The sequence below is a fragment of the Salmo salar genome, chromosome 10, assembly GCF_965601325.2.
Source record: "Salmo salar chromosome 10, fSalSal1, whole genome shotgun sequence".
Taxonomy (NCBI): domain Eukaryota; kingdom Metazoa; phylum Chordata; class Actinopteri; order Salmoniformes; family Salmonidae; genus Salmo; species Salmo salar.
This window is the reverse complement of record NC_138300.1, coordinates 81894145-81920763: the sequence shown is the minus strand read 5'-3', so window position 1 is coordinate 81920763 and position 26619 is coordinate 81894145. Positions and strand designations below refer to the sequence as shown.

The following is a 26619-nucleotide window of genomic DNA, read 5'->3' as shown; positions in this document are numbered from 1 at the left end:
CATCGAAGCCGTATCTAAGATGTAAGAAATCCTAGTCCTGGGGATCTACTAGATGTTTTATTCCAGCTCACTAACTTTTCAACAGGATATGGCTGGTACTGTACCTCCAGTCTACTCACCCTCACAGTTCTTCCCATCTGGTTTGAGTTTGTAACCTTTGAAGCAGGCACAGGTGCTGTTGCCCACACATTCCTGTGCACACGTCGCTACTCCTGTGCACATTATAAACAAACAGAAGATAAATGACTTATGTTCCTGACTTCCTCTGTGAGGACACAGTCTATTACATGTGAACGTGATGTGTGGTGGGGTTGTTACCGCTGCTGCACATGTTATTCGGTAAGGGATTCTCCTTCTCAGTGAGGGTCTTGTTGTCTTTGTCAGAAACTGTGGGGAAAGAAAAGAGAAGATTGACCAGTATAGGCCAAAAACTAAGTTCGCAAACAAAGAGTGTTGAAACCAATGAATGCATCAGGACAATGGACTTCTTTACTAAAACTACAGTAAGACCCTTGTCTCCTAATGGCCACCAGAGGGCAGAGTAGCATTGGACGTATACAAGAAAGAATAACGTTCCATATATCCTTCCACTCTCCACTCTCTCCACCTCTCTACTCCACCGTTCCCCTCCTCACACCGCTCCACTCGCTTGACTTCTCCACCTCTTTTCCCTCAATCTCTCCACCTTCTCCTCACCCTCTACCATTAGTCCTTCCCTCGTCTTCGAGTTGATTCTCTTACCCTGGGAGATTTTGGTCTCCACATCAGGGGCTCTGTCATCGCAGCAGGCCCGGGACACCAAGCCACACTGATAGCCCAGAGACAGGCTGTGGTCACAGGTCAGACCCTGCTCGCGAGCAGCCCGGCCCAGCAGACAACAGTCACAGCACATCTGGAGGGGTCAGACCAGAGATATACGAATACTCAATGTGTTTATATGCATCATTTGGCCAGAATGACAGACGGACGGACGGACGGACAGGGGGGAAATTACATCATCATCATCACCACCACTTCACAACTTCACCACTATCATCTATCACCATTATCTGAAGGGGATCCATCCTGGCTTGTCTAGCGGGAGGAATCTCATTTGAGTGTGTCTGTCTGGTCTGTCTGTCATCTCTGTCCTTGAGGTGTTGAGTGGTGCGGTTGTGGCAGGCAGCCTAGTGGTTAAGAGCGTTGGCCCAGTAACCGAACGGTCGCTGGTTCGAATGCCCAGGCTGACTCTTTAAATAATAAATGGACCTATATGCCCTTGAGCAAGGCACTTAACCCATAATTGCTCGTGTAAGTCGCTCCGGATAAGAGCGTCTGCTAAATTACAGAGAAAATAAAGAGGTAGTATACTGAGAGCTTTTAGGGGGAGCTTAAAAATGACCATGGTATGGTTCTTCCCCCATTCTAAATGCCCATTCATCAAACGCAGCACACCTCAATGCAATCAGCTGACACCTGCAATCCAGTGGCGGATCAAGTAAAGACGTGTTTCTGGCTGCACGAACAACGACCTCATTCTCCTGGGCAAATGTACTTGTGGCTCACTTGGCAAAGTGCTTCAAGGACCTTGACTGATGCCATGGTGTGCAGCGTGATGGGGGCATAGAGGGCTGTGTAGGATCCTGAGGAAGAGGACAGCCAGGTGTAGAGAGCCTACCTTGGCAGAGAGTATCTGAGGGGAATTGATAATCTACCTGACAGCAACAAGCTCCATTCATCACTCCACCCCAGAGGGACATGTTTCAACCTGCTCACCTCACCATCTCATTCACTTTCCTGCAGAAATGGCACGTCCAGTGGAGTGATGTACGGTGATCAGCGTGAGGTTCTTGAAGCAGACAATGACTACTTACCCGACAAACTTTTAATACACGCACATACACACACGCATGTAAACACAAGTACTTGGCTGTATGCGCACACACGGACAGTCTTTCACACACACTCTCAAAGACACACACCCACACACAAACACACACACACACACACACACACACACACACACACACACACACACACACACACACACACACACACACACACACCTTGGCAGTCTTGGTCTCGCAGGTGCTTCCAGTGAACTGTGTGTCACAGGCCCCCTGGTCTTTGGCCATGTTGATGCCACTGGTGCAGATATTGTCCTCCAGAACCGCAGCGCAGCACTGCTCCTGCACTATCCTGTCAGACAGGAACAGGAAAGACACAGGGAACACAGTTATTTTGAACTCTATCACTGTGCTCCTTAGTGGATTAGAGCGCTGTCTCAAAGTGCTTCGTGTTAAAAAGAGCCCCGGGCATGCCTACTAGGGATCTGCTAATAGTCCTGGTTGGTGCAGCTGCTGTACGTGGGTTGAGTGAAGAAGGAAGGCCCTGTGTAAACTCAAGGTGGATTAAAACTTTGTTTTGTGTTTAAAATCTTCACTTTACCAGAGTTGGGTCAATGCACCACTGTCTCCAATTGGCTTACCACACTAACTGTTATGGGTTCAGTGAAGCTAATTTAAGATTCCATTATTTACAGTTACTGTTTTAACCCTCCCACCTCCCATTGGATGTCCCTCCTCTGATGGACACAGAGGGCTGCAGGGCGGCAACACTTCCTAGATAGAGTTGCAAAATTCCGGTAACCTACCCAAAATTCCCAGGTTTTCCAGAAATCCTGCTTGGATTTCGTAACCCGATATCCTGGACAACGTAACTAGAATACATCCCTCTCTGAGTCTGGACCAGCCTGGAAGAACTTCCTGACACAGCAGGATGACCTGTGATATCCACCTATCTGACCTGTCTCTCCGGCTGGAGTGGCTTCATGAATCTTTTACAGTAAAACCAGAAACCGTTACAGTACCGTAAGGACTTCAAAAGGAGAAAACGGATGTAGACAAAGAGCTGTGTGAGTCTGTGGTAAATAATCAGATCAGAAGTGAGAGTGAGAGCAGGCAGTACACCTCTTTATCATACCATCAACTGAACTGAGACCTGGGTTACTGTGCTTCGCCTCAAATTGTTTGCTACTCTGAGGAAGTACAATTTTTTTTAATTTACACTGCTCAAAAAAATAAAGGGAACACTTAAACAACACAATGTAACTCCAAGTCAATCACACTTCTGTGAAATCAAACTGTCCACTTAGGAAGCAACACTGATTGACAATACATTTCACATGCTGTTGTGCAAATGGAATAGACAACAGGTGGAAATTATAGGCAATTAGCAAGACACCCCCAATAAAGGAGTGGTTCTGCAGGTGGGGACCACAGACCACTTCTCAGTTCCTATGCTTCCTGGCTGATGTTTTGGTCACTTTTGAATGCTGGCGGTGCTTTCACTCTAGTGGTAGCATGAGACGGAGTCTACAACCCACACAAGTGGCTCAGGTAGTGCAGCTCATCCAGGATGGCACATCAATGCGAGCTGTGGCAAGAAGGTTTGCTGTGTCTGTCAGCGTAGTGTCCAGAGCATGGAGGCGCTACCAGGAGACAGGCCAGTACATCAGGAGACGTGGAGGAGGTCGTACGAGGATAACAACCCAGCAGCAGGACCGCTACCGCCGCCTTTGTGCAAGGAGGAGCAGGAGGAGCACTGCCAGAGCCCTGCAAAATGACCCCCAGCAGGCCACAAATGTGCATTTGCCAGAGAACACCAAGATTGGCAAATTCGCCACTGGCACCCTGTGCTCTTCACAGTTGAAAGCAGGTTCACACTGAGCACGTGACAGACGTGACAGAGTCTGGAGATGCCGTGGAGAACGTTCTGCTGCCTGCAATATCCTCCAGCATGACCCGTTTGGCGGTGGGTCAGTCATGGTGTGGGGTGGCATTTCTTTGGGGGGCCGCACAGCCCTCCATGAGCTCGCCAGAGGTAGCCTGACTGCCATTAGGTACCGAGATGAGATCCTCAGACCCCTTGTGAGACCACATGCTGGTGCGGTTGGCCCTGGGTTCCTCCTAATGCAAGACAATGCTAGACCTCATGTGGCTGGAGTGTGTCAGCAGTTCCTGCAAGAGGAAGGCATTGATGCTATGGACTGGCCCGCCCGTTCCCCAGACCTGAATCCAATTGAGCACATCTGGGACATCATGTCTCGCTCCATCCACCAACGCCACGTTGCACCACAGACTGTCCAGGAGTTGGCGGATGCTTTAGTCCAGGTCTGGGAGGAGATCCCTCAGGAGACCATCCGCCACCTCATCAGGAGCATGCCCAGGCGTTGTAGGGAGGTCATACAGGCACATGGAGGCCACACACACTACTGAGCCTCATTTTGACTTGTTTTAAGGACATTACATCAAAGTTGGATCAGCCTGTAGTGTGGTTTTCCACTTTAATTTTGAGTGTGACTCCAAATCCAGACCTCCATGGGTTGATAAATTGGATTTCCATTGATTATTTTTGTGTGATTTTGTTGTCGGCACATTCAACTATGTAAAGAAAAAAGTATTTAATAAGATTATTTATTTCATTCAGATCTAGGATGTGTTGTTTAAGTGTTCCCTTTATTTTTTTGAGCAGTATATTTATATTTTTTTTATTTTACCTTTATTTAACCAGGTAGGCAAGTTGAGAACAAGTTCTCATTTACAATTGCGACCTGGCCAAGGTAAAGCAAAGCAGTTCGACAACATACAACAACACAGAGTTACACATGGAGTAAAACAAACATACAGTCAATAATACAGTAGAAAAATAAGTCTATATACAATGTGAGCAAATGAGGTGAGATAAGGGAGGTAAAGGCAAAAAAGGCCATGGTGGCAAAGTAAATATAATATAGCAAGTAAAACACTGTAATGGTAGATTTGTAGTAGAAGAAAGTGCAAAGTAGAAATTAATAATGGGGTGCAAAGGAGCAAAATAAATAAAATAAATAAATACAGTAGGGGAAGAGGTAATAAGTTCAGGGGTGCTTGTGTCTGTCTGTCTGCCCGTTTCTGTCTGCCTGTCTGAAGGGAGGGAGTGAGTGAGTGAGAGAAACCCATTGTCTGTTTTACGAGATTGGGTACAGTGCAGCACTTAGATCCCCTCTCCACTCCACTCCTCTACCAACTAGCCTGTCTTTATCAACCCTCTTACCAGAAATTCTCTCTTTCCATATAATCTAGATCTGTCCCCACGACAACTGCACTCACGTCACCTCCGCAGAACCATTTAAGGGCACAGCAGTACTCCTGTCTGTCTTTTCTATTCTTGTCTTTTTTTTTTGGTGTCTGAAATAAGCTCTCTGATTTCCTGTTCTTCCCCCTCTCCAGTTCTCTCTATAGTTTCACCTCTGTGGTATTTCCTGGATTTGGCAATACCCCCTCTCTCTAAACCCTAAACCCAATCCTCCCCTCAACCAAAAACCATCACCCTTCCACCCTTACTCTATAATTTGAACAAATTCGGGATCACTTGGGTAGCCAAGGTCAATACATTTGCCATCAGAGAGCAGATTGAGCAACAGATCTCCTCATTATTGGCCTTGAACCTGTGGCAGAACACCTTCTACTCTTACTACCAGAGCTGTTCTTACACTGTTATTATTACTAGTGTAATGTCTCCTGCTCTCACGTCAATTCAAGAATGTGGCTGGGAATTTACGACCGGGGGTAAGGTAAAGTCATCTCACACTATGGCCTACCACCATACATATTGCACCATAGTCTATCTATACAGTTTACAGTTAACCCCATGGGACTAATATTGAGGTAAGCAGTCTGGGCACAGAGGTTAAGACCATAGAAATATAATCTATTTTCTATAGTCACTGTATTTCTCTGGGTAAATCTGTTCAGTCAGGGAGTACATTAACCACTGTAAAAAGTCCCCACTCACCTGCATGTGGTGGACTCAGAGATGAGAGGGATGGCTGTGCAGTCCTGGTTGTCAATGCCCCGAGCCCGACCATCCTTACAGCACTCATCCATTGAGATCTGTTTTCCACCTGTGGATGGACACAACCACAAAACAAACAGCGTGTGTTATTCATAGGCTTCCGGTGAATGCTGTGGCTTGGCCTACTGAAGCGATTGCAACAGTATCGGTATGTGGGTGATCCAGAGACCCCAAAATGGAGTGTGACTCATCAGTCCTCTAAAACAGTTAGAGACCTACGAGAGCTGTCAACATCTGCATCAAATCTCCCATGATAGGGGTGTTAGCCTGCTGAGCTAAAGCCCAGGCATTTGCTCCGTGAGCTAACGCTAGCCTTCAGGGCTCAGGTTGCTCATAATGCACAGAACCACCTTCTATGTTACATAAGGTGACAGTCAACCCAAGGGATAAGAAGCACTCTCACATTAATTACAAACTAAACTGTTAGAACAGAATAGAGGTTTCAAGTCATGTTTTGCTGGGTGAATAATACATGAGGATTGACATGTTTAGAACGATTATGCAAAGTATGTTAACAAAAAGTGCCCCAAAAAAAAAGAGGTCCAAGACACAAGTATATTGTTGTTACCCAATGCCACTCACACTTTCACAGTGTTAGCAATTTGTCTTCCAAGTGATTGAAAAACAAATTCAAAGCTGTTTGGAATGTTTCTAAATGCCTGTAAGCCTTTTGCCAGCAATACTGAGTGATGGATATGTTGTGTAGAAATAAGAGGCAACGACCGGAGTTGGATCAACTCTGTGGCGCTCCGTCTGCTTCTTCATGTGGATTAAAGAGCTCGGAATGCCTCGACTCTGTAAACAATTCAGCCATCGCAATCAGATCAAATACATTCATTTCCTTGTGGTTAGTGTAATCTGCCAAACGTGAAATAGCTTTGGCAGGTTGGCTGGTCCTTTCTTGCTTTAGGCTTAAACAAAGGCCTGTCTGCCAAATTGGTTTTTATTAATATAAGTAATCCTAAAGGACTCCTAAAATTCCTCTGTAACTCAGTTGGTAGAGCATGGTGCTTGCAATGCCAGGATAGTGGGTTCGATTCCCAGGTAAAAGTGTCTGCTAAATGGCATATGTCATTATTAAAGAACACTCAAGAGTAAAATCATATTTGTTCATCTAATAAACCAGTTTTAGGAACAAGGAACAATAGTGTATCCAACCACTGGCTATAATAACACATATCATAGTGGATCAGGGGATATCTAGCTTGGCCAACAAAACAGGATCAGAGGTTTCAAGTAAGGGAGGACATGTGTCTGGAGGGTTTATCTTAAGTTTATAGTTCCATAAAAAAAAGTATAGAAATATATATTTTTAGTTCCAATTATTTCTGCCAGAGGAGGGATCTTGGTTTACGGTGCTTTCGGAAAGTATTCAGACCTCTTGACTTTTTCCACATTTTGTAACATTACAGCCTTAAATCTAAAATGGATTAAATTCATATTTTTCTTCATCTACATACAAATCCCCATAATGACAAAGCAAAAAACAGTTTTTTAAAAATTGGTGCAAATGCATTACAAATAAAAAACAGAAATATCTTATTTAGATAAAAATTCAGAACCTTTGCTATGAGACTCTAAATGTACCTCATGTGCATCCTGTTTCCATTGATCATCCTTGTGATCTTTCTACAACTTGACTGGAGTCCATTTGTGGAAAATTCAATTGATTGGACATGATTAGGAAAGGCACACACCTTCCTATATAAGGTCCTACCGTTGTCCGTAGAGCTCCGAGACAGGATTGTATCGAGGCACAGATCTGGGGCAGGGTACCAAAACATTTCTGCAGCATTGAATGTCTCCAAGAACACAGTGGCCTCCATCATCAGGGAGGTGACCAAGAGCTCGATGGTCACTCTGACAGAGCTCCAGAGTTACTCTGTGGAGATGGGAGAACCTTCCAGAAGGATAACCATTTCTGCAGCACTCCACCATTCAGGCCTTTATGGTAGAGTGGCCATACAGAAGCAACTCCTCAGTAAAAGGCACGACAGCCCAATTGGAGTTGTCCTTGAGTGACCCAGCCAGGGGCCGGACTTGAACTCGATCAAACATCTCTGGAGAGACCTGAAAGTAGCTGTACAGCGACGCTTCCCATCCAACCCGACAGAGCTTGTGAGGATCTGCAGAGAAGAATGGGAGAAACTCCCCAAATACAGGTGTGCCAAGCTTGTAGCGTCATACCCAAGAAGACTCAAGGCTGTAATCACTGCCAAAGGTGCTTCAACAAAGTACTCAGTAAAGGATCTGAATGCTTATGTAAATGTGATATTTCAGTTGTTGTGTTTTTATACACTTGCAAAAAAATCAACAACAACAAAAAAATCTTTGTCATTGTGGGTTATTGTATGCAGATCGATGAGGGGAAAAAACAATTGAATCCATTTTAGAATAAGGCTGGAATGTAACAAAATGTGGATAAAGTCAAGGAGTCTGAATACTTTCCAAATGCAATGAACAGTATATCCTTGAATATGGTAACTGCAGGCAGGGGCCAAATGTGTGAGCAAATTAACTTAATATAAAAATAATATGGTAATTTAACCAAAGCAAATTAGAGAACTGTCAACATTAACTGTGAGAAATACCAATTCAAAAATGTGGACAGATTAATAAAAAGCAGTTTTGTTATACAGGAACCATGCTGCTAACTTTTCCTGCAAATGAAAGTCATTCTCATTGTAAATCAACAGCAGAGTGTATAATCAAACAACAACGTAATAGGTAGTCTAATAGATGCATTACCAAGCCAAGAAACACTATTTTGCTGACTCACTGAACGAGCCTGTTGTGGCCAGCCAGACTAACAACTGCAACAGTCGAGCTCCTTGTCCCCTGTGAATTGAGTAATAAGGCTCTTAGCAACAGGGGGACATGAGAGGGCATTTTAACAGGCCCCATAACCAGCCTTCATTGGGCCTCAGTCTGACTAGAGCCACAATCTTCAACAGTGATAAGGTCTATCTCTGCTTTCATCTGAGGGCAGAAACCAACACCAGGATGCTCTTGGAAAGGGTCAAAAGTGTTACACACGTAAAAAAGTAAAGAAAATACATTTGCTGGAAGAGTAGGGAATGGTCGGAATTTGATAACACCTCCTGTGGTGAAGAATTCTCCTTGCTTGGCTGCCCCCCAGGCCAGTTTTTGCCAGTCTGGACTTTTTCTTTTTCTTGACCATTACCACTGCCATTAACTGACATCCCCTTGCCAAAACACCCTAGAATCTGGAAGCCTCAGTATGTCTTTAGAAACATCAGACAAACCCCCAGGGCACAACTACCATGAAGCACAAAACTCTAGAATGTTCCCTTCCAAGCTCAGGGGAGGCACAGAATGAGAATGTCATACAATGTCTCACTTTCAGTCTCAATTGACGGAAAGAGGTGGTCACATGACTCACTCCCTGGTGTGTTCTGGTGTTTTCACACTACTCTCTCTCTCTCAACATTACGAGAGCGAGGCGTTCACACCTCTCAACACCAGCCTGTTGAGATGCTGAGCGGATTGCTGGCATTTACACGCCTAATTATCACCCTGTTTTCTCCTACCCTAAAGAGAATCTGGGATTAGAGCCTGAGTGATGTGTGTGGTTTAGGGATTGTTCTAGAGGTAGTTGTAGTATGAATAGTGGGGGAAGATAAATAAACAGATACACAGCACCAGTCAAAAGTTTGGACAAACCTACTCATTCAAGGGTTTTTCTTTATTTTGACTATTTTCCACATTGTAGAATAATAGTGAAGGCATTAAAACTAGGAAATAGCACATATGGAGTCATATAGTAACCAAAAAAGTGTTAAACAAATCAAAATATATGTTATATTTGAGAGTCTTCAAAGTAGCCACCCTTTGCCTTGATGACCGCTTTGCACACTCTTGGCATTCTCTCAACCAGCTTCATGAGGTAGTCACCTGGAATGCATTTCAATTAATAGGTGTGCCTTGTTAAAAGTTAATTTGTGGAATTTCTTTCCTTCTTATTGCGTTTGAGCCTTGTCAGCTCGGGGATTTGATCTAGCAACTTTTCAGTTACAGGCCCAACGCTCTAACCACTAGGCTACCTGCCGCCCCAAAGGTAGGGGTGGTATACAGAAGATAGCCCTATTTGGTAAAAGAACAGCTCAAATAAGCAAAGAGAAATGACAGTATATCATTACTTTAAGACATATGGAAAATGTCAAGAACTTTGAAAGATTCTTCAAGTGCAGTCAGCAAAAGAAATAAAGCTCTATGATGAAACTGGCTCTCATGAGGACCGCCACAGGAAAGGAAGACCCAGAATTACCTCTGCTGCAGAAGATAAGTTCATTAGAGTTAACTGCACCTCAGATTGCAGCCCAAATAAATGCTTCACAGAGTTCAAGTAACAGACATATCTCAGCGTCAACTGATCAGAGGAGACTGCGTGAATCAGGCCCTCAACCCAGTTGAGATGGTTTGGGATGAGTTGGACTGCAGAGTGAAGGAAAAGCAGCCAACAAGTGCTCAGCATATGTGGGAACTCCTTCAAGACTGTTGGAAAAGCATTCCTCATGAAGCTGGTTGAGAGAATGACAAGAGTGTGCAAAGCTGTCATCAAGGCAAAGGGTGGCTACTTTAACCTCTCTAGGGTAGGGGGCAGTATTTTCACGTTTCATAAAAAACGTACCCGATTTAAACTGGTTACTACTCTTTTCCAGAAATGAGAATATGCATATAATTGGTAGATTTGGATAGAAAACACTCTAAAGCTTATTAAACTGTTTGAATGGTGTCTGTGAGTATAACAGAACTCATATGGCAGGCTAAAACCTGAGAAGATTCCATACAGGAAGTGCCCTCTCTGACCATTTCTTGTGCTTCTGTGGCATCTCTGTTGAAAATACAGCATCTCTGCTGTAACGTGACAATTTCTAAGGCTCCTGAAGGCGCCAGAAAGTGGAATGAGATCTCTGCTGTCTCTGGGCTAGGTACAGGAGCGCTGTTTATGAGTGGTCAGGCTGGTGGCTCAGAGACAGGAGATGCGCGGCCCCGAGAAGTGGCCATGTTTTTCTTTCAGCCTTTGAACGAAAACAACGTCGCCCAGTTGGAATATTATCGCTATTTTATGAGAAAAATAGCACAAAAATTGATTTTAAACAGCGTTTGACATGTTTCTAAGTACGGTAATGGAATATTTTGAATTTTTATCACGACATGCGTCCGCGCGTCACCCTTCGGATAGGGACCTGAACGCACGAACAAAACTGAGGATATTTGAACATAACTATGGATTATTTTGAACCAAAACAACATTTGTGGTTGAAGTAGAAGTCCTGGGAGTGCATTCTGACGAAGAACAGCAAAGGTAATCCAATTTTTCTAATAGTAATTCTGAGTTTACTGAGCCTCGATGTTGGCGAGTGTCTGTTTAGCTAGCCTTGATGGCCGAGCTATCTACACAGAATATTGCAAAATGTGCTTTTGCCGAAAAGCTATTTTAAAATCTGACACCGCAATTGCATAAAGGAGTTCTGTATCTATAATTATTTAAATAATTGTTATGTATTTTGTAAACGTTTATCAAGAGTAATTTAGTAAATTCACCGGAAGTTTTCGGTGTGTATGCTAGTTCTGAACGTCACATGCTAATGTAAAAAGCTGGTTTTTGATATAAATATGAACTTGACTGAACAAAACATGCATGTATTGTATGACATAATGTCCTAGGAGTGTCATCTGATGAAGATCATCAAAGGTTAGTGCTGCATTTAGCTGTGGTTTTGGTTTTTGTGACATATATGCTAGCTTGAAAAATGGCTGTGTAATTATTTCTGGCTGGGTACTCTCCTAACATAATCTAATGTTTTGCTTTCGCTGTAAAGCCTTTTTGAAATCGGACAATGTGGTTAGATTAACGAGAGTCTTGTCTTTAAAATGGTGTAAAATAGTCATATGTTTGAGAAATTGAAGTTATAGCATTTTTAAGGTTTTTGTATTTCGCGACACTCGATTCCACTGGCTGTTGACTAGGTGGGACGATTTCGTCCCACATACCCGAGAGAGGTTAAAGAATCTTTTGATGCCATCACTATTATTCTACAATGTAATAAATAGAAAAAATTTAGAAAAACCCTGGAATGTGTAGGTGTGTCCAAACTTTTACTGGTAATGTATATCTATTTATTTATCTTCCCCCACTATTCATACTAAAACTATTTGCAAATGTTTTATTTTTGCTTATTGTTTATTTCACTTGCTTTGGCAGTGTAAACATATGTTTCCCATGCCAATAAAGCCCCACTGAATTGCATTGAGAGAGAGAGAGAGAGAGAGAGAGAGAGAGAGAGAGAGAGAGAGAGAGAGAGAGAGAGAGAGAGAGAGAGAGAGAGAGAGAGAGAGAGAGAGAGAGAGAGAGAGAGAGAGAGAGAGGAGAGAGAGAGAGAGAGAGAGAGAGAGAGCCCAGTGGCGCTCTAGTCCCTCAGCTCACAGCAAAGGCCTCTCAGAGACAGAACCAGGCAGCACAGTCCACTTCCATGGGTCACATCTTTTATCTAACACGCTTCAGTCAGTTTACCCTATTGTCATCATTGTGACACAAATTACCTTATAATGTAAGTGCTTAAAATCTTTATCATTTGTAATTTGACTAACAGTCTGAATAGCCTGTAGCAATGCATTTGTTGGCCATATTATAACATTCAATTTGCAGGTACGTATTTGTATGACTGAGTCGAGTAAGTTTGAGTCAATTCAAAAATATGTGAATAAGTGATTAATGTACATGGACGATTTATAACCTGATTCTATAGGACCATCTTCAGATCTTCAATCCACCCTGACACCATACCTAACGGAGGTGATACACCACCCTGACCCTTGACTCTCTCCCGTGTTGCATTGAAGCTGAGAAGAGGAGCAAGGGGCGCTGATAGGTGTTGGAGGGAGTTTATGGCCCCTGTGAGACATGCCCAATAACATTGAATTCAATGGAGGAGGGGTGATGCCAAATTCTTTCCTTGGGCCCAATTACATTAAAGTCAATGGGACAGAATTCCTAAGCACACCACTGACAGGAGCCCCACAGACTGTGAAATTGGCCCCATGTGTGTCCAGGGGACCCTGATCTGGGGTATATACAGTGCATTCGGAAAGTATACAGACCCCTTGACTTATTCCACATTTTGTAACGTTACAGCCTTATTCTAAAATGGATAAAATAGTTTTTTTCCCCTCATCAATCTACACACAATACCCCATAATGACAAAGTAAAAACAGGCTTTGGAATTTTTTTTGTCTTGGCTGTGTGCTTAGGGTTGTTGTCTTGTTTGAAGGTGAATCTTCATCCCAGTCTGAGGTCCTGAGCACTCTGGAGCAGGTTTTCATCAAGGATCTCTCTGTACTTTGCTCTGTTCATCTTTCTCTTGATCCGGAAAGATCAAGGGAAAGACTGAAAAACATCCCCACAGCATGATGCTGCCACCACCATGCTTCACCGTAGGGATGGTGCCATGTTTCCTCTAGAAGTGACGCTTGGCATTCAGGCCAAAGAGTTCAATCTTGGTTTCATCAGACCAGAGAATCTTGTTTCTCATGGTCTGAGAGTCATTAGGTGCCTTTTGGCAAACTCCAAGCGGACTGTCATGTGCCTTTTACTGATTAGTGTCTTCCGTCTGGCCGCTCTACCATAAAGGCCTGATTGCTGGAGTGCTGCAGAGATGGTTGTCTTTCTGGAAGTTTCTCCCATCTCCACAGAGGAACTCTGGAGCTGTGTCAGAGTGACCATTGGGTTCTGGGTCACCTCCCTGACCAAGGACCATCTCCCCCGATTGCTCAGTTTGGCTGGGCCAGCTCTAGAAAGAGTCTTGGTGGATCCAAACATCTTCCATTTAAGAATGATGGAGGCGACTGTGTTCTTGGGGGCCTTCAATTATAAAACTTGATTGGAGTCCACCTGTGGTAAATTAAATTGATTCGCCATGATTTGGAGGCCATCATTCTTAAATGGAAGATGTTTGGATCCACCAAGACTGCTACCCTTCCCCAGATCTGTGCCTCGACACAATCCTGTCTCGGAGCTCTACGGAAAATTTCTTTGACCTCATGGGTTGGTTTTTGCTTTAACATGCACTGTCAACTGTGGTACCTTATATAGACAGGTGTGTGCCTTTTCATATCATGTCGAATCAATGGAATTTACCACAGGTGGACTCCAATCATGTTGTAGAATCATCTCAAGGATGATTCTCATAGAAAAAAGCCTGAATACTTATGTAAATGTTTATTTATTTAAATAGGCAAGTCAGTTAAAAACAAATTCTTATTTTACAAATCCGGCCTACCCTGGCCAAACCCTTCCCTAACCCAGACAACGCTGGGCCAATTGTGCGCCGCCCAATCACGGCCGGTTGTGACACAGCACAGGATTGAACCAGGGTCTGTAGTGACACCTCTAGCACTGAGATGCAGTACCTTAGACCGCTGCACCACTCGGGAACCCCAAGGTATTTCTGATTTTTATTTTTTATAAATTTGCAAACATTTCTAAAAACCTTTTTTCGCTTTGTCATTTTGGAGTATTGTGTGTAGATTGATGAGGGGAAAACATTATTTAATCAATTTTATAATAAGCCTGTAACTTAACAAAATGTGGAAAATGGCAAGGGGTCTGAATACTTTCCGAATGCACTGTAGGTCGTCCCATGTCTCTGTGACCTGTGGATGGTCCCCCTCTTAAGGATCCACCCCTTTTTTCAATTTTCACCTAAAATGACATACCCAAATCTGTAGCTCAGGACCTGAAGCAAGGGTATGCATATTCGTGATACCATTTGAAAGGAAACACTTTGGAAATGTTAAATGAATGTAAGAGAATATAACACATCAGATCTGGTAAAAGATAATACAAAGAAAAAAACATGCATTTTTTTGTATTTTTTTGTACCATCATCTTTGAAATGCAAGAGAAAGGCCATAATGTATTATGCCAGCCCAGGCGCAATTTTGATTTGTCCACTAGATGGCAGCAGTGTATGTGCAAAGTTTAAGACTGATCCAATTAACCATTGCATTTCTATTCAACATTTTGTATCAAGACTGCCCAAATGTGTCTAATTGGTTTATTTATTCATTTTCAAGTTCATAACTGTGCACTCTCCTCAAACAATAACATGGCATTCTTTCACTGTAATAGCTACTGTAAATTGGACAGTGCAGTCAGATTAACAAGAATTTAAGCTTTCTGCCAATATCCGATATGTCTATGTCCTGAGAAATGTTCTTGTTACTTACAACCTCATGCTAATCACATTAGCCTACGTTAGCTCAACCATCCCGCAGGGGACCCACCGATCCTGTAGAGGTTTAAATCAGGACTGTGCTCCCTTTCCAGACCAGCCACTGCTCTGTGTTTCCAGACTCTGACACACCCTCATAGTGTAAAGTATGAAACACACCGTGAATCTCACTTCTGATAAGTACTTATTATAGTGGGAGGCCGTTCCTTGCTAGAACAAAAGTGATACCTGCTGCGTAGTGACGAACCTACCTATTCTACTTGTAGAATCGCAATGCTCACAAGTGGCCAACGCCTTTGAGCCAGTCATAGAGCATGAAAACCCCAAGTGGGGGAGCCATCAACAACAAAAAAGGGAAAAGGGGGGCATTTGTTCGAACAATGTAGGCTATGGGAGGTAGCTAGTTAAGTGCACAGACACAATTCACACAACACTAAATACTGCGTCCAAACTAGTTAACCACTTTAACTAGTATTGACGTGATAACTAAATTACAATGGATTAGCTAGTTTGAAGTAGTTTCCATGAAATGGCTGCCTGTGTTAGCTGCTGAGTTAATGCAGTGTCCTTAGCTAGCTAGATATGATAATGTTTTCTAGCTAGCTAAACATGTGGCTGTGGGCTGGCACTGGCAGTATGGGATGGATTAACTTGTTTCTTTCTAATTTTGCTAGCTAGTTGTCTAGTTGTAGCCACCTGGCTAGTATCATCAAGGGCTTTCTACAAAATAGCAACATTTGCGCAGATAGCTTGGAATCTAGACCATAAGCAATACGCACTAATATGCATTGTCAAACGCTACTGCCATCTTCTGGTTTGGAGTATTTTAACAAGGCTGAGTGGCTGACGACATCCAAGGCTTTGCTGTGTGAGCACAAAAGAGATTGACAATCCTACTGGTGTGTCTGAGTTTTAAGGAGAGACCTGCCCTGCATCTGGTTGGCTGGTTGAGCAGCAATCATTTTGAGCACATCACCGTACTCTAAACTTTAAAACCGTGTTACTGTTTCAGCTTGGAAAATCATTTCCAGAAGTCTGAGAAATTCCTACTGTGAAATTAGTCCATATTTTACACAATGAAAAATACATTTAATCCCTGTCAAATGACCTTAGGACAAATTGGGAATGTTGAAATCGACCTTTAAACTGGTAATCATGGGCAGATGTTTTACTGGCAACAACACACACACACACACACACACACACACACACACACACACACACACACACACACACATACTCACACACTTACTCACTCACACACTCACTCACTCACACACACACACACACACACACTCACACGCACACTCACACTCTCTCTCTCTCTCTCTCTCTCTCTCTCTCTCACACACACACACACACACACACACTCACAAATCAAAATGACACACACTGAACAGCATGTAACACAGTAGGCTACAAGCTACTACTGTAATATAACTGCCATAAAGTGTTCATGAAATCACATGTAACACTTTATGGGAACTTTTTAACTCCAGTGCTACCCACCTTATCTCTGCCCATGCAGTGATAGTGCAGTAGCCTACTTAGGGTGATACGTTTGAAATATCTAACATGCCTGAGTGAATTTATGTGGTAGTCCGACCGTATGCATCACGCATGGGCATGGATTGATTCTCATGGGAAGAATTCAATCTTGAAACAGTAGGTTACTATCCTGAAGTAAAGCGGTAACTGACCTTGTCCGTTGAGAACTCCGAACAGAGAGAAAAGTATAACTATCCCGGGACCCATTGGATAAAGAACAGAATTTTGCAAAAAAAAACAAAAGTGTCAAACAGTCAGATCTGTAATATTCTGAACTAAGTGCGTGAACCAACAGTACAGTTTCTCACGGACACGCAGATTTTCAAGCGAAAGGTAGAAAAATGGTGAGCTCACGCTGGACAAGAGTAGTCTATACGAGTGCGTGTGTGATGGGGCTAGTGAATCGCAGCGTCATCGTGTCTGTCTCGGAACGCAACCTCGGAACGAGCGTCTATCTTGCTCCTAGGGGCGGGTGACGCTAAAAAAAAAACTAAACTCCACAAACCCCAACTGGAGAGTATTCATTTCCACTTTACAGTAGTATACGTTCAATGTCTTATAGGACACACTCATTTAATTCACGCCGTTTCATTGACTTCCAATTATGACAGATAATTAAGTAGCCTAAAATAAAATCTGTAATGATGACATTATTTGACACTGTCCTCCAACTTCGATTACTTTCATGCAGACATCTCTGTCTGTGACAGAATGATCCCACTCTTTTAACTGAATAACATCTGAACTCCAATATGGAGTGGTTCTGTGGTTATATAAAAATCGGTGGCCATAGCCAGACTTCAATACATCAAATCCTTAGAATTTTGTCGGTTAAGGCAATTTAAAAAAAATGTAATACATATTCCATATTTTGGAACATTTACGACCATCCTTCTCCGTAGACAGACTTGTGTAATTATTCGTCACCACGGTATTTGAGGTTGACAAAATTGCCCTTCAGGAAAATTATTGATTTAAATGAAGCATATGTTATTTGGTCTGTCTGTCTGGTTATTTCATCCTCTCAGACTGTGACAGACTTGGGGTTTCTTTTTCACCAAATGGTGAAACAAGGCACATTCCGATGTGGGAGAGATATAGGCCTATAAACCATTTCCTTTCTATTCGAACTGCCTATGCGTAGATACACAACTACACTGAATGCATGCATGTAGGCCTACCTACCCCACCGACAGCGTCTTTGCGTTTTGGTACACCAGAACCATATTATTTGTATTTATTTATTTATTTCACCTTTATTTAACCAGGTAGGCTAGTTGAGAACAAGTTCTCATTTACAACTGCGACCTTTAATGAATGCTGCGCTTGCCTTGCAGCATTGCATTGCGGAGGCAGTTGCAGTGGGTTCAGTGTTCTGTGTGGCGCATAAATTGGATGTATCCAACCTATGCATCAAATTGTATGCATAGATTTCACAGAAATATTATCAAAAGTTGAATGTTTTACTTTTGTTTCACACATAGGGTAAGTAATGGTAAAATGGGAGACTTTCAGAAAATGTGCTTTCCTTACAGAATCATCCAATTGTCTTAACCCCAACATGATACCATTCTAAATAGCTTAACAACTACTCAGTGGCGGTTCTAACCCGGTTCTCAGCGCTGCCCAGCACCATTCTGCACTAAATGTAAATTTTACTCAGACGTTTGGAACGACACAAATAATTAATCATAACATTTAAAACTATATAAATATAAAACATCTACACAAAAAATAAGTCTCATAGATATAAAAAAAATAAGTAACAAAGACAAATAGAAACACATTTGTGATGATTTGGCACTCGAGCGTCAATACATTACCCATCCCCCAACACTGTCAACCAAGAGTCAAGACTAAACCAATTCATTTTGGGGGTGTGCAGACTGGTTTTATATTATTCTTAACGATTTCGCACAAACCAGAAAAAATGCAACAATATGTCTGTGAAACTATGTATTCACAATATTTGGAATGAATTGTGGTTCATTTGGTAGCATTTCGTAGTGTGACTGATTTGATTAATTGCATTAGTACTGTACAAAGGTAGAGGTTTGATAGATTCCCCCGCCCTCCATACCAGTGGGGAGACCTTAGGTCAACCTCGCCCCCCTCCCCATCTGTACTTCTGAGTGGGAGACCTTCCCAGTCAGTAGCCTGCCTAGCTCACAAACTAGAATCAGGGCGCCCACTCCGACAAGGTTAATTGACCCACAGTCCCACACGGTGACATGATATCATTGACGTGACGTGCAAATTGAGCGATAGAAAACCGATCGCGAAAAGGTCACCATTCTTATGTGCGGGCGCCCAATGCCGCCCGCGGCAAGATGTCGCCCTGGGTGGCTGCCAATGTCGCCTATACCTAAATCCGCCACTGAATCAACAACACCATACAAATAAAAAATGTATAAATATTAAACACAGAATGGATGACTCTTCAAACACAAATTGTCCTGACACCATTTTTTTCAGTTTATAACACCAAATTGGGACACCTTGATTGGCAAAGTGGGACACTTAATTCTTTATTGTAAAAAATGATAAATTAGAGAGTATATGAGTAATTTCAATATTTTTATGATAAACTTCAATTATTCATACTAATGAAATGTATTAAAATATTCTTTAGGTATTTTAATGGAACATTAAGAATGATCATTTATTATTACCATTATGATTATTATTATCATCATACTTGATTATAATTATATGATGTAGCCTGTATGTACTATGAATAAAATAAAATAAAATATTTTTTCTGCATTACAATGGCCTAGAGGAGTGTCCCAGTTTGACAGTAACAGGGTGTCCCAGTTTGACAGAAGGCGATTGGCATGCCAGGATACTGTCAAAATGTAAATATTCAAAAAAGGTGAGAGTAGTAAGAAAACCATTCACAGTCATTTTGATTTACAGTACATCCCATTACAAAATATGTTGTAATGAAACACAAAATATCCTTTTTTAGTTTTGTATAATCTTAACATCATTTACCTCAGAGTCATTACAGGGGATGCCAAGCCCAGAATGATGACGTCATACTAATTGAACCCATTTTTTATTGTCACATACACTACCAGTCATAAGTTTTAGAAAACAAACTCATTCAAGGGTTTTTCTTTATTTTTACATTGTAGAATCATAGTGAAGACATCAAAACTATGAAATAACACATATGGAATCATGTAGTAACAAAAAAAGTGTGAAACAAATCAAAATATATATTATATTTAAGATTCTTCAAATAGCCACCATTTGCCTTGATAACAGTTTTGCACACTCTTGGCTTTCTCTCAACCAGCTACACCTGGAATACTTTTCCAACAATCTTGAAGGAGTTCCCACATATGCGGAGTACTTGTTGACTGCTTTTCCTTCACATTGCGGTCTGACTCATCCCAAATAATCTCAATTGGGTTGAGGTTGGGGGATTGTGGAGGCCAGGTGTGTTGGTCAAATAGCCCTTACACAGCCTGGAGGTGTGTTTTGGGTCATTGTCCATTTAAAAAACAAATGAAGCCCAAACCAGATGGGATGGCATATCGCTGCAGAATGCTGTGGTAGAGATGCTGGTTAAGTGTGCCTTGAATTCTAAATAAATCACAGACAGTGTCAACAGCAAAGAACCCCCACACCATAACACCTCCTCCTCCATGCTTTACGGTGCGGAGATCATCCGTTCACCCACACCGCGTCACACAAAGACACGGTGGTTGGAATCAAAAATCTCCAATTTGGACTCCAGACCAAAGGACAAATTTCCACCGGTAAAATGTCCATTGCTCGTGTTTCTTGTCCCAAGCAAGTCTCTTCTTATTATTGGTGTCCTTTAGTAGTGTTTTTTTTGCAGCAATTTGACCACGAAGGCCTGATTCACACAGTCTCCTCTGAACAGTTGATGTTGAGATGTGTCTGTTACTTGAACTCTGTGAAGCATTTATTTGGGTTGCATAATCTGAGGCTGGTAACTCTAATAAAGTAACTCTGGCTGGATCTTCCATTCCTGTGGCGGTCCTCATGAGAGCCAGATTCATCATAGCGCTTGATGGTTATTGTGACTGCACAAATTTTCCATATTAACTGACTTCATGTCTTAAAGTAATGATGGACTGTCATTTCTCTTTGCTTATTTGAGCTGTTCTTGCCATAATATGGACTTGGTCTTTTACCAAATAGGGCTATCTTCTGTTAACCTGTTCATTGAAATGCATTCCAGGTGACTACATTATGAAACTGGTTGATAGTGCCAAGAGTGTGCAAAGCTGTCATCAAGGAAAAGGGTGGCTATTTGAAGAATCTCAATTAGAAAATATATTTGGATTTGTTTAACACTTTTTTGGTTACTACCTGATTCCATATGTGTTATTTCATAGTTTTGATGTCTTCACTATTATTCTACAATTAAGAAAATAGTAAAAAGAAAAGAAAAACCCTTGATTGAGTAGGTGTTCTATAACCTTTTGACCGGTAGTGTACTACCTCGCTAACACACAGACATTGATTGTTGGTTATGTTATTTTACACATTTAAAGATATCCATTACAAAACATAGGTGTCCCACTTAACCAATACTCACCCTATCCACTAAAACATGTGGATTATGTAATGCAAAAAGTTTGACTGCAAAATATATTACACGGGCACTGATAAAATGACGCTTTCGGTCTGATATATCATACCATTTAATGCATATGTTGAATATATTCGATGCATACATCACACAGAACGCACAGCAACTGCATCTGCAACACACGGAATGAATGCACTGCAACTACCTCTGCAATGCAATGCTGCAAGGCAAACCCAGTGATCAATTGGAAATTAAGGTACTTCTGGTGTATCAAAACACAATGATGTTGGCGGTCTAATCAAGGTGCTGATCGATAACAGCCAGGTGTTGCGCAAAAGTGGTTACCTCAATAGCATAGGCTGCCAATTGGCTTAAGGTAAATCATGCATTTTAAAGGGTTGGTTGATTTGTTTAAAAGCTAAAGATCATAGAATTTAATTGCGATAGAGGCTTTTTATGAGTCTGTGTTCATCACACATTTATGGATGTCTAATTATTTAATTTATCCCAAAATGCCTGTGGACAGCTTTCCATGGGCACTGTATTTAAAAATGCATAGTGACAACTATACAAGTTTAGTAGAGGAGGAATAATGGTTCTGGCTAGGCCCCTTAGTTCCAGTGAAGGGAAATCTTAACCTACAGCATACAATGACATTCTAGACGATTCTGTGATTCCAACTTTGTGGCAGTTTGGGGAAGGCCCTTTCCTGTTTCAGCATGACAATACCCCCTTGCTCAAAGCGAGGTCCATACATAATTTATTTGTTGAGATGTATATAATAAATCATTTGATTTTTCCATTGTGTCAATGATGGCGGATTGACTTCCAAGTTTTTAGTATACTTTTTTTCAAGAGGAACGGTGAGAAGAGAATCGTCCAGCCCATTGGGTATCTCACTACACCCCCATATGCCATGTTTTGAAATATGCAGACAGATGGATTTAAAGTAATTCTACATTGTAATCCTTCTGACAAGCAACTTTCTAGCTCTGCCCACAACTTCCAGACTTTATAATGTTCCTAGAAACCATGGATTATGGAGTCATTATTAGTTTTGCAATTGAGCCATGACTCTGCCATTGTGCTACGGAATTAGTGAGTTTTGTTTCTTGTATAATAGATTCTATACATTAGTTTAAACTGGATTAAGCATCCATTTTCGTTAACTGTAATTTTGTTAGTTATGCTCCAACTTTCCGTCCATCTTGTGCCAACATCAGTTCTTTATACTAAGTCTTGGTCCCACTAGTTTAAAAAATGTTTGGTTGAAATTGTTAGTTGAATATGCTCTCTTCAAGGTTTTGTATGTCTTCCCTATCATATAAACATCATTTTCTGACTCAAATAAGATTCCCTCAAGGTTGCTCTGATGTCAAAATCGAAATTGTGTGATATGTGTCACGGCTGTCTAAAGGATCGGACCAAAGTGCAGCATGGTTGTAGTTCCACATATTTATTTATTCCGTGAAACGTTGCAAATACACAAATAACTTGAATAACAAAAACAACAAACCGTGACGCAGAGAGAAATAAACACTACTCAAAAGATAACAACCCACAAACGCAAGTGGAAAAACCCCTACTTAAATATGATCTCCAATTAGAGACAATGAGGACCGGCTGCCTCTAATTGGAGATCATCCCAAAAAACCCAACATAGAAATAGAAACCTAGAATGACCACATAGAAATAGATAACATAGAAAAACACCCAAAAACACCACCTGTCACGCCCTGACCTACTCTACTATAGAAAATTACATCTTACAAGGGTCAGGACATGACAATATGTAACTTTTATGTTGCATGTATTTGAAACTATCTACATTGGTAAGTACAACATTACTTTTTAATTCTGTCATGGAAATACATATATTTACCGTTACCAAGTAATTTATGGTTTCTATGACTTTAGTTTTCCATGTGGAACAATTTCTGAAAAGCTATCCAAGGATTGTTCAATAAGGTTGTGTTTTTAGGGAGTGATATTTGTTCTTGTAGAATACATGTAATTTTTTCAATATTGTTATAGTGTTCTTAACAATGAAGTTGTTAATGTTCTTAGCTTTATCCTTTGAAAATAAACCCATGAAAAGATTCTGGGGATGAGCATTCCCATCTTCAGTATGTACACATTGTTCTTCTTGTGACGTGGGTTGGATCCAGGTGCAGAGACTAGACCAGACAAGGAATCAGTGGTTAAGGATAAATATAATACTTTACTGAGAAACGGTAGCCGCTGGATCACAGTACACTTGAAAAACCAACAAACACTAAGTCTCGAAAACTCACTCAGTTTTCGAGCCCGCACACAGTAAACAATTCACACTTCTGCAAAGGACAACAGAAAACACACCTTTTTTGACAGGGAAATCATAATGAGTAAATCGGACACACCTGAGTGTCGTTAATATCTCTAGGATGGTCTGTGCCGCCCCCTGATAACAGGTGGAACCATAACATTTATTTAGTGCGTTGAACTATATGTCGCAAGGAAAAGCTGTCATAACCGAGTATATTTTTTTAAATAATGTCTTTGGTGGGGTAATTGGTATTACCAAAAATAAATACTAAAACTTTGGCAGCCATACCATTTTAAAGAGGTTTATTCTACCTGTAAGATTTATGGGAAGATTATTACATTTAATTACATCTGCTTTGATATTGTTGAGAAATGGAATAAAATCATGATATATTTGATGTTTGTTGTCACTTATTAAGCATCCTAAGTATATAATATGTTGTGTGGTCCACTTAAAAGTTTGATGTAGATCATGAGCTATTATTTTTCTGATTTCCATCATTTTTTCCATGTTCATTGTATAACTTCAGATTTAAGAGTATTCTGAAAATATTTTTTAGCAAAGGGAGCATTGAGTTTTCAATATTGGTCAAGTTTAACAGGATATCATCTGCAAATAAGTTTAGTTTATATTAATGTTTACCCATACTGATACCTGTTACTTTTGGGTCCTGTCTACTTCTTTCTGAAAGCGGTCCAATTGACAGTGCAAACAGGAAGGGGGAGAGGGGACATTCCTGTCTTGTGCCTATTTCTAAAGCAATTTCATCAGATAATGGTATTATTTGTGTATATTTTAACTTAATGACATTTATACAATATTTTTATTAAATGTATTACTTCAGCTGGAAAGTTGAAAGCTTACAAAGTTTTGAATAGAAAAAGGCCATTCAAGACAGTTGAAAGCCTTTTCGGCATCAACAACCATTATTGATAAAATTAGATCTTGTTTTTATGCATACTGTATTAAACTTAAACATGTTTTTGTATTTGTTTGTGTCTATTTTTAATAAACCATGTTTGATTGATATGTATGAAGTCTGGTAAGACTTTTGCCATTCTATTGCTTATAAGCTTTGTTATTATTTTCTTGTCATATTTTATGATACTTACATGTCTATAAACAGCAGGGGACTCTCCAGATTTTCCTGGTTTTAATATAACTGAAATAACTGTTTGATATATGGAACTAGGAATTACTGAATTGAGTGGCATGTGTGTTGTCATTTGTGTAAATAAAAGGGCTACTTTGTTCCAAATGTTCAATAGAATTATATGGGAAAGCCATCCATCCACTCCTTTTATATACATACAGTGCATTCTGAAAGTATTCAGACCCATTGACTTTTTCCACATTTTGTTATGTTACAGCCTTATTCAACTGAGGTAACTGAAGAACCAAGTAAAACATTTTAGCAGAAATGACATACAGTATGAAGGCGGTGGGCATTCCATAGAATGGGAGGATCATAGTATAAACACTGTACATAGTTGTTGTATACAGTACCAGTCAAAAGTTTGGACACACCTACTCATTCCAGGGTTTTTATAATTTTTTTTACTATTTTCTACATTGTAGCATAATAGTGAAAACATCAAAACTATGAAATAACACCCATGGAATCATGTACAGCAGTAACCAAAAAAAGTGTTAAACAAATCAAAGTCTATTTTCTATTTGAGATTCTTCAAAGTAGCCACCCTTTGCCTTGATAACAGCTTTGCACGCACTTGGCATTCTCTCAACCAGCTTCATGAGGTAGTCACCTGGAATGCATTTCAATTAACAGGTGTGCCTTGTTAAAAGTTCATTTGAGGAATTACTTTCCTTTTTAATACGTTTGAGCCAATCAGTTGTGTTGTGACAAGGTAGGGGTGGTATACAGAAGATAGCCCTATTTGGTAAAAAACCAAGTCCATATTATGGCAAGAACAGCTCAAATAAGCACAGAGCAAAAACAGTCCATCATTACTTTAATGAAGGTCAGTCAATATAAAAAATTTAAAGAACTTTGAAAGTTCATAAAAGTGCCGTCGCAAAAACCATCAAGCGCTATGATGAAACTGGCTTTCATGAGGACCACCACAGGAAAGGAAGACCCAGAGTTACCTCTGCTGCAGAGGATAAGTTCATTAGAGTTATCAGCCTCAGAAATTGCAGCCCAAATAAATGCTTCACAGAGTTCAAGTAACAGACACATCTCAACATCAACTGTTCAGAGGAGACTGCGTGAATCAGGCCTTCATGGTCAAAATTCTGCAAAGAAACCACTACTAAAGGACACCAATAAAAAGAAGAGTCTTTTTTTATTTTTGGGGGGGGTGGGTGGATCAGCTTTAATATTGCGGATAGATTGTTGCCTCCATCAATGTAATTGTCTGCATTAGAAGAAAAGACTTGCTTGGGCCAAGAAACAATGGACATTAGACCGGTGGAAATCTGTCCTTTGGTCTGATGAGCCCGAATTTGAGATTTTTGGTTCCAACTGCCGTGTCTTTGTGAGACGCAGAGTAGGTGAATGGATGATCTCTGCATGTGTGGTTCCCACCGTGAAGCATGGAGGAGGAGGTGGGATGTTGTGTGGGTGCTTGCTGGTGACACTGTTGGTGATTTATTTAGAATTCACGGCACACTTAACCAGCATGGCTACCACAGCATCCTGCAGCGATACGCCATCCCATCTGGTTTGCGCTTAGTGGGTTATCATTTGTTTTTCAACAGGACAATGACCCAAAACACACCTCCAGGCTGTGTAAGGGCTATTTGACCAAGGATAGTGATGGAGTGCTGCATCCGATGACCTGGCCTCCACAAGCACCCGACCTCAACCCAATTGAGATGGTTTGGGTTTAGTTGGACCGCAGAGTGAAGGAAAAGCAGCCAACAAGTGCTTCAAGACTGTTGGAGAAGCATTCCTAGTGAAGCTGGTTGAAAGAATGCCAAGAATGTGCAAAGCTGTCATCAAGGCAAAGGGTGGCTACTTTGAAGAATATAAAATATATTTTGATTTGTTTAACACTTTTTGGGTTACTACATTATTCGTTATGTGTTATTTCATAGT

At 41.1% G+C, this 26619-nt stretch overlaps 1 protein-coding gene across 2 annotated transcripts in view; it reads right to left on the bottom strand.

The window, feature by feature from the left end:
• fbln1 (fibulin 1) overlaps positions 1–17109 on the bottom strand; it is a 52134-nt gene extending 35025 nt beyond the window's left edge. The window contains exons 1-6 of one of the 2 annotated variants that reach the window (XM_014124076.3): positions 16833–17109; positions 5815–5923; positions 2046–2178; positions 742–892; positions 319–387; positions 120–212 (exon numbers count right to left, since the gene is read on the bottom strand). In XM_014124076.3, the coding sequence (XP_013979551.3) occupies positions 120–212; positions 319–387; positions 742–892; positions 2046–2178; positions 5815–5923; positions 16833–16887 (610 nt within the window). In that variant the 5' untranslated portion in view covers positions 16888–17109. The remainder of the gene's footprint in view (positions 1–119; positions 213–318; positions 388–741; positions 893–2045; positions 2179–5814; positions 5924–16832) is intronic. The other variant, NM_001140322.1, reaches the window with a different exon arrangement.
• Between the last annotated feature and the right edge of the window lie 9510 nt (positions 17110–26619).